Raw genomic sequence first — 7,866 nt, forward strand, 5'->3', positions numbered from 1 at the left:
TTGTTCCTATACCTGCATGAATGTATCACCTTCCTTTAGGCCAGTGCATGTTCTGCTGAAAATGATGAAAACACAGAGCATTAACTAATAATTCTTATTAAGTTAGTATATGACATTTTATTATTTTGTAGTAAAATGTGCATTTGTCATATTAACTTGTTTGTCTTTCTTGCTGTGTTTAGCTTACTTAATCTGAAGTAATCGTAATATGAGGATGTGCGCAGAGTTTGCGGATATTTTTTATATTGACTAGATTACATTAGATTACGCATAAAAAATATGAATTTACATATTCATACTGTTACAATGATGATCACCTACCACCTTTAGAATTAAATAGGCGTCACGAATATGACATTGTACTTAAGTTACAAACTGAATTGGCATTTGTAATGATTACTGACATTTCAAAGATGTTAACAAAAATCAAAGTATTACTTAGTCAATATAAAACGCATCCGAGAACATTTTTAAATAAACATTATCTCTGCTCTTCCCTGCTACCCACTCTCAATTTCACTCAGGTGAGAGAGCACAGGTCGCCCTCTAATGATATTCAGCAGCTATTGCAATTCAGTTGCAGTAACCCGTCCTATAAAATCCATAAGGCAGGATTTCCACCCAGAGCATCCAATAGAAACAGGGGACACGGGATGCGATTCCTGACTTTCCCGGTGTTCTTCCTTAAATCATTTAAACCAATCAAAGAGAGGCCGCCTTCTTGACAACGCACATGATTGGGTATGTTTTATGTATTGACATACCTTGTAGCCAATCAGAGGATGCGAACGTGACCCTCTGCCCAATCACAAACGAGGACGTAGTTCCGAAGCTTATAAATGACAAGGTGACAGTTTTACGGCGTACTTGTTTCCTCTTGCTGCAAGTTTGTTACTGCAACCCCGGGCCCTTGTGTGCTGTATCTAATAGGTGAGTCGGGGTTTCTCTGCATTCGTCTGACGATACATAATGGGGAACTTTGTTTTTGTTTTTTTTATGCTGTGAAAGTGTGCGGAAGTTGTTGGTCTGGCTAAGATAATTACGGCTCTCGGGTTCCATTCAGAAAAGCGCGTTGCTAAAGCTCCGCTAGCCGCTTGTCAAAGTCATTTCATGTGAATGAATGAATGAATGAATCAGTTTGCGATCACGTCTCAGGACTCTGACACGAAGAGCAACCGGTAAATAACACGCATGCTCCTTAGCTTCGATGTTTATATTGTTTTATTCACATACTGCTCGTGACACTTGCAAAATGTCTAACTCGCGCTGGGCCCGCATCAGCCTGAAAGCTCGCGCTGCACCTAAACCGTTCAACCGCGATTATTATAATACCACCATGACGTGCACCTATAAATTATGTCCGTTTCATGTTTTAAGACCGTTTATATGCGTTTAGGTTTCAATAAAGCACCAGTCAAAGCTATTGGTGACCTTCACTCTCCAGCCTGTCCGCGCGAGCAGTTTGCGGGCAAAATCAACACCTCAAGTTTAGGACTCAAAAGTAATCTCAGGAAAGATTATTAACGTCCTTTCGTACTTGATGTATTTTGAAACGAGTAGCATGGGCCTTATTTTCAGGCTGTTCAAAAGGTTATCCATACAGTGACCTGAAATGAGAAGTCAAAATAGACAACCTAGGTAATTTTGAATAGCCTATATGTAATATTAATAGCCTATATTGTAATTAAGAACTTGCATGAGAGGTAAAATATTGAGTAATCGGTATATTGAGTAAAGAATTTATGGCTGGACTTAGTTGCTGCTGGTGTCACAATGTGGACCATTTCACAAGCTCAATCTAATAACCTCAGATTAGATGGTTTAAACTGTCCCTCCAATCTATACATTTTATTGTGGGGGCAAAAACTCAAAGCATCCAACACATGACCTCCATGATGCCATGTTTGACCACTGACCTAGAGCAGTCTTGCATCCTTTGTTTGGAGGTTAACTTAACCAAACAGATCTAAACAGATGTTCTGTGTGCAGATAAGGGGTCTTTTGGTTTGGGTGCTGATGATATTATGGAACACTTATTTATTATCTCATTTGCCTTCTCTGAATGGTTTGGTCTTAAATTGAAAGTCTCTTCAGTTGCTAAGTGAGTTGTAATTTTAAGTCTTGATGGCACAGTCAGACCTCTCCTGTTTTTGTCGCTTTCCTATCACTATGTGTATAGACTATAATTTAAGGACACGCGATTTAACGTGTAGGACATTAGTGCTTATCTTTCACCTGTCTGTAACATCTTTGTTTTCCACAGGCTTCAAGCATGTACGCATGTGCTAAGTTTGTCACCTCACCTGCTGTGGTATGTATTCAAGCCCAAATACACTCCAGTCACACTCCATTGACTTGTCTCAGAAAATGACCTTAAAGGATTAGTTCACTTCCAGAATAAAAATGTCCTGATAATTTACTCGCCCCCATGTCATCCAAGATGTTCATGTCTGTCTTCTGTCGCAAAGAAATTAAGGTTTTTGAGAAACATTCCAGGACTATTCTCCATATAATGGACTTCAATGGGACTCAAGGGGTTGAAGGTAAAATTGCAGTTTCAATGTAGCTTCAGAGGGCTCTACACGATCCCAGCCGAAGGAATAGGGGTCTCATGTAGCGAAAAATCCTGGAACGTTTTCCTCAAAAACCTTAATTTCTTTTTAACTGAAGAAAGAAAGACATGAACATTTTGGATGACATGAGGGTGAGTAAATGATCAGGAAGTTTTTATTCTGGAAATGAGCTAATCCTTTAATGACATTCTTTTTAGAGGCTTGTTGTATGAGTGTTTTGCGTAACTTCTATGGAAGGAATTGTCTACATTAATATTAATTCTAACCACATTTATAATCATGCATTTTAAGTGCTTGTATTAAATTTACGTTTATGAATTTAGAAGTTGCTTTTATCCAAAGCGACTTGCAGTAGAGGAACATAAATCAATTTGTTGCAGAGCAATATTCATAGTAAACTATGTCAAGTGGTTTAGGGTTGTTAAAGTTGATAACATTAATACCCACTGGATCCTTGCACTCTCATAAATTTGATTTAGAAACGTGCTTTCTGTCAAGGTTTGTTGATAGAAAAACATATGAAAGTGAAAGTGACGTGACATGTGGCCAAGTATGGTGACCCATACTCTGAATTAGTGCTCTGCATTTATCCCATCCAAAGTGCACACACAGCAGTGAACACACACACCGTGAACACACACCCAGAGCAGTGGGCAGCCACTTTTTGCTGCGGTGCCCGGGGAACAGTTGGGGGTTCGGTGCTTTGCTCAAGGGCGCCTCAGTCGTGGTATTGAAGGTGGGAGAGAGCGCTGTACATTCACTCCCCCCCACCTACAATCCCTGCCGGTATGAGACTCGAACCCGCAACCTTGGGTTACGAGTCCAACTCTCTAACCATTAGGCCACGACTTCCCCCATGCATTTGGTGGAATGCATATCACACTGACATTCATTTAGCTCTCATTGTGAGTATTTTTTTTTTCATCCCTCAGGTCCGTGGAGGATCCAGGGTTTTGGCCCGGCCTGTTTCAGTGGTGTTCAGCAGACCGGAGGCAAGAACTGAACAGGTAAGATAAATAAAAAGTGGCTTCCATATGAGTTCCTCATATGGATACTTAAACTTAAACGCACATACTTAAATTTCTTGCCCTCCTTTTCAGGCTGCTCTGTTGCCAGTCAGTGAAGCGACCCTTCTTAATGTAACCCGGGGCTTCCAGACCAGTGCTGTATCCAGAGATATCGACACAGCGGCCAAGTTCATTGGTGCTGGCGCTGCCACGGTGGGTGTGGCTGGTTCAGGAGCTGGAATCGGGACGGTGTTCGGCAGCCTCATTATTGGCTATGCCAGGTAATTAGCCTCTTAAACTTGGTTTATTTGTTGTACATGTAGCTTGTGCCTAAGTCACTTTTTCTCCATTTACAGGAATCCCTCCCTGAAACAGCAACTCTTTTCCTACGCCATTTTGGGCTTCGCTTTGTCTGAGGCCATGGGTCTGTTCTGTCTGATGGTGGCGTTCCTCATCCTGTTCGCCATGTAATTTGGATGTCTTCTCTTCTCTCGCGGTTTGACTCCCTTGATCTGGAGATTGAAACTGTGACACGCAGCTTAGGCCGTGGCACCGCCATTCCAACAAAACTACAAGAAACTCTCCCTTTTTATGTTCCCCTGTACCGTTTTTCTCTATCTGAAAGTTTTATGTAAGAACTCACTTCTCATAAGACCATCTGAATAAATGGTTGAAATCTGTTTGCTGTTGCTCGTTTTTTTTTCTGCTTTGAGGATGCAGTGGAAAGGTAGACTGGCCTGGTGTGTTTTTAAAGCTAATACTGGATTGGGGGAATATTTATCATATAATTGAATTGAATTTAACTTTTATTCAAAACCTCTCCATGCTGTCTCCAATAGGTTGTCCAAAAGTCACTCAGGCTAAATGTTTCAAGACTTCTTGTAGTGATTTGTGTGGCATGCTAACATTTCAATATACCCAGTATAAATTTGCTCAAGTTCTTGCTAATTGGTGTTCATCTAGTTTGTTCATTATTAGTTTAAAGTTCACCCAAAAATTATTTAAATGTCTATCTTTTTTTGTGTGAACTATTCTTTTAATAGATCCAAATTAGTTTAATAAAGTATTTAGCTATGCAAAGATACATGATAAATCATTGAGTAAAGATGACAACTGTTTTTGAAGGGGAAATTGGGAGCGTGCTGACCAGCTGCATCACTGTCTGGTATGGGAACTGTAGTGCAGCAGACCGCAAGACCCTCCAGCGGACAGTGAACACAGCTGCAAAGATCATCGGTGCCCCTCTCCCCTCCATCCTGGACATTTTCCTTACACGATGCTCCAGCAAAGCCAACAGTATCGTGAAGGACCCCACCCATCCCTCCCACAGTCTCTTCCAGCTCCTACCATCAGGAAGACGGTACCGGAGCATCAGAGCCCACTCTGGCAGACTGCTCAACAGCTTTTTCCCCCAGGCTGTGAGAGCCCTGAACTAAAATCACCCCGCCCTCCTCTGAAACCCCACATAACCCCCTACCTCCTGAAACATGGACCATCTCACCAACCTTACCACATCACAAAAAACTGTCTGAAACAATTCGAAGTGTGCTACAGGGCCTGCACAAACCACCTGTAGAAACACACTCTCCTCTATACGCACTAGACACTTTTCACACACACTGCTTTGTGTACATAATCCCACAAAAGACTCCGTAATAGGTGTGTTTACATGCTCATGCACTACAAATCATCTGCACTGTTCCCCAGCCAGCTGCTTGACTTACGATGTTTCTCTTTGCACATGTACAGTATTATGTGAAGCATCCGTATAGTCTGTATTTTTTTAACTTATGTATAGGTAAACATTTATATATATATAGTGGGTACGGAAAGTATTCAGACCCCCTTAAATTTTTCACTCTTTGTTATATTGCAGCCATTTGCTAAAATCATTTAAGTTAATTTTTTTTCCTCATTAATGTACACACAGCACCCCATATTGACAGAAAAACACAGAATCGTTGACATTTTTGCAGATTTATTAAAATCAGTCAGTAGGTTAGTTGTGTATAGGTTTTTACTGCTTTACTGTATAGGTTTTTACTGTTTTTACTTCATTGTTGTATGCCTGTATTTATGTAACACCGTGGTCCTGTGAGGCACGACATTTCGTTCCACTGTATGTCCCCACATGCAGCACAATGACAATAAAGCTCAACTTAACAACTGGACTTGACTTGAAAAAAATGGTACTAAAAGGTTCATACAAGGTGCATTCTTTGTTCATCTTGCAGAGCAATGTAACAAAGGTTACACATTTTTCCCGTCTCAGTTTCACCAAAAATAGCTTAAACCGGACATTGCCATAAGACGCTTCTCAAAGCTCCTTACATTGTTTGAATGAGATCCCATGTTTTGTTTCTAGACGAACAATTGCAGAAATGTCGGTAGCCATGGTTACCTGCCCAATATTTTGTGGGTTCCCGGTATTGAAGTAATGAGCAAACTCCCTTTTTGTTAACGCTGGGAAACAAGAACGGACTTCATTAAAAATACCTGAGCCTAATGATTTCGTCGATTCGGTTACATTAACGGTTCTTGAACGTGCATCAGCGACCGCTTACCGAATACTGGTCCTTTTAAGTGAATCATTAACATGCATGTAGTCTGATTCCCTAACAAATGACTCTTATGAATCGATTCATTTTAGTGAATCAAAAATAGAGCGCGACCAATGTAATCCGATTCCCTAACTCAGTGAATCTCAACCTTTTGGCGTACCGGACCCCAGTCCAATTCAGAACCATCCTCAAGGACCCCAAGAACAAAATTGACTCATCTATGTATCATTTGTGTGTCTTTGTGAGGACCAGATGCAGTCAAGTATAATTCAAGTTAGCTGACTTTAGCTGACACTATTTGGCCATATCATCAGCTATATTGGATTTTTCTTTCATGGGAACATGTCATGTCAAAATATACAACATTTATACAAAAATTCATACTTTATATGGACCCCCTGGCCTTACGTCAAGGACCACTAGGGGTCCACGGACCCCTGGTTGAGAAACACTGCCCTAACTGATCTTAGTGGATAAAAAAACGATTCCCGGTTCTTTTTAATGAATCAAACGCTTACGAATTAATACGACTCACTGAACCTCAGGTTCAAATTAACCAAGAATGGTTATAATATAGGACTGTTTTATATAACAAGTTGACGTGTAGTTTAAAAACCCATTATTTGGATTATAACCAGAAAATGTAATATAATACTGAACGAATCGTTTGAATCCATTACGACACCCGTTTAGCCTGAATCTCCTCCAGGAGTGCACCGCTAGATGGCACTATTTCCTTCTAAACGAGGAGGAAGTGAGGAGAAATGAAACAACATTGATAAACAGGCCAGGCCGAACCAGCAGAAACTACGTTCGCGTGCGTTTAGACTCCGTTTTCTTTGACGTGAACGTTAAATGCTTCTCTAAGCTCAGCTACTTCGGATAAAACGTTAAAAATCGGCGCTGGTTTCGACGCAGGTTGTTATAGTTGAGGTCGGAAGAGGGGAAAAGGGAGAATATGTAACGTTAACTTGGGAGTCATTTCTCTTTTCCTGCCCTCCTCCACTTGCCTCCCGAGCGAGGAGAAACAGTCACTGCATTAAAGACCGATTGATCTGACAGCTGTTCAGACAGTTTGCGGCTTCTTCGGTCTCAACGACGATGGCGGATAGCGCTGGGGAGGGGGCCAACGGCTCTGTGGGCACGGCGCAGGACCACGGAGCGCAGTTGTCCTCGAGTTTGAGTAATTCCGTACAGGGGCACTCATCCGCCTCGACGCCTCCGGCAGTGGCTGTGGTCGCTCCCATGATCGCGCACACCATCACTCCGGCTGTGGAGAGCGGACTCGGTGTGCTGACCCATGCGGTTCCCGTGGTGGCCGTTCCTCCTTCCCTGCCGCCCGGTGTCGGATCAGGAGTCCCGGCCGGAGCGGGCCTCCTGTCCCAAATTCACGCCACCTCCTGGGATCCCACGTTAAGCACTGACTGGGACAACGAGAAGGCGTCTCCGCAGTGTATTCTTCGGATAAAAAGGTAATGTTGGACTGTCATATAGGCCTGTATTTGTCTTGGGAAATGTAAGACAACTTTTTCAGTTAATCTGCGTGATATTTGCATTGTTTCTTTACTTTACTTCCCAGTCCAAACATATGGTGAAGGAAGTAGGCTATGTGTGTCAGAAGGCTGAATAAACATAAACATCCGATTTAATGCTCTCTCTCTCTCTCGCTCTCTCGCGCTCTCTCTCTCGCTCTCTCTCGCTCTCTCTCTCGCTCTCTCGCGCTCT

General features: G+C 42.1%; 2 protein-coding genes across 2 annotated transcripts in view; both read left to right on the plus strand.

Annotated features, from left to right (window-relative positions):
• Positions 1-830: 830 nt before the first annotated feature.
• On the plus strand, positions 831-4,260 carry LOC107671501 (ATP synthase F(0) complex subunit C2, mitochondrial-like). Its single transcript, XM_016464424.1, has 5 exons — positions 831-930; positions 2,264-2,311; positions 3,506-3,580; positions 3,674-3,861; positions 3,937-4,260. The coding sequence occupies exons 2-5, from the start codon at positions 2,273-2,275 to the stop codon at positions 4,049-4,051; spliced, it is 417 nt and encodes a 138-aa protein (XP_016319910.1). The 5' UTR covers positions 831-930; positions 2,264-2,272; the 3' UTR covers positions 4,052-4,260.
• A 2,630-nt stretch (positions 4,261-6,890) lies between these two features.
• The window catches only part of LOC107671500 (ubiquitin-conjugating enzyme E2 Z), a 10,246-nt gene continuing 9,270 nt past the window's right edge, over positions 6,891-7,866 (plus strand). Inside the window, exon 1 of the mRNA XM_016464423.1 lies at positions 6,891-7,613. Within this exon, the coding sequence (XP_016319909.1) occupies positions 7,243-7,613 (371 nt within the window). The 5' untranslated portion in view covers positions 6,891-7,242. The remainder of the gene's footprint in view (positions 7,614-7,866) is intronic.

This window comes from Sinocyclocheilus anshuiensis, unplaced genomic scaffold (genome assembly GCF_001515605.1).
Source record: "Sinocyclocheilus anshuiensis isolate Anshui unplaced genomic scaffold, SAMN03320099.WGS_v1.1 scaffold4349, whole genome shotgun sequence".
Lineage (NCBI taxonomy): Eukaryota > Metazoa > Chordata > Actinopteri > Cypriniformes > Cyprinidae > Sinocyclocheilus > Sinocyclocheilus anshuiensis.

What these genes read in the sequence shown, in the direction of transcription:
- LOC107671501 (XM_016464424.1), top strand. Translation starts at nt 2,273, where the DNA reads ATGTACGCATGTGCTAAGTTTGTCACCTCACCTGCTGTG. An exon ending in CGGAGGCAAGAACTGAACAG is followed by an intron (nt 3,581 to 3,673) that starts GTAAGATAAATA and finishes CCTCCTTTTCAG; the next exon opens with GCTGCTCTGTTGCCAGTCAG. An exon ending in CTCATTATTGGCTATGCCAG is followed by an intron (nt 3,862 to 3,936) that starts GTAATTAGCCTC and finishes CTCCATTTACAG; the next exon opens with GAATCCCTCCCTGAAACAGC.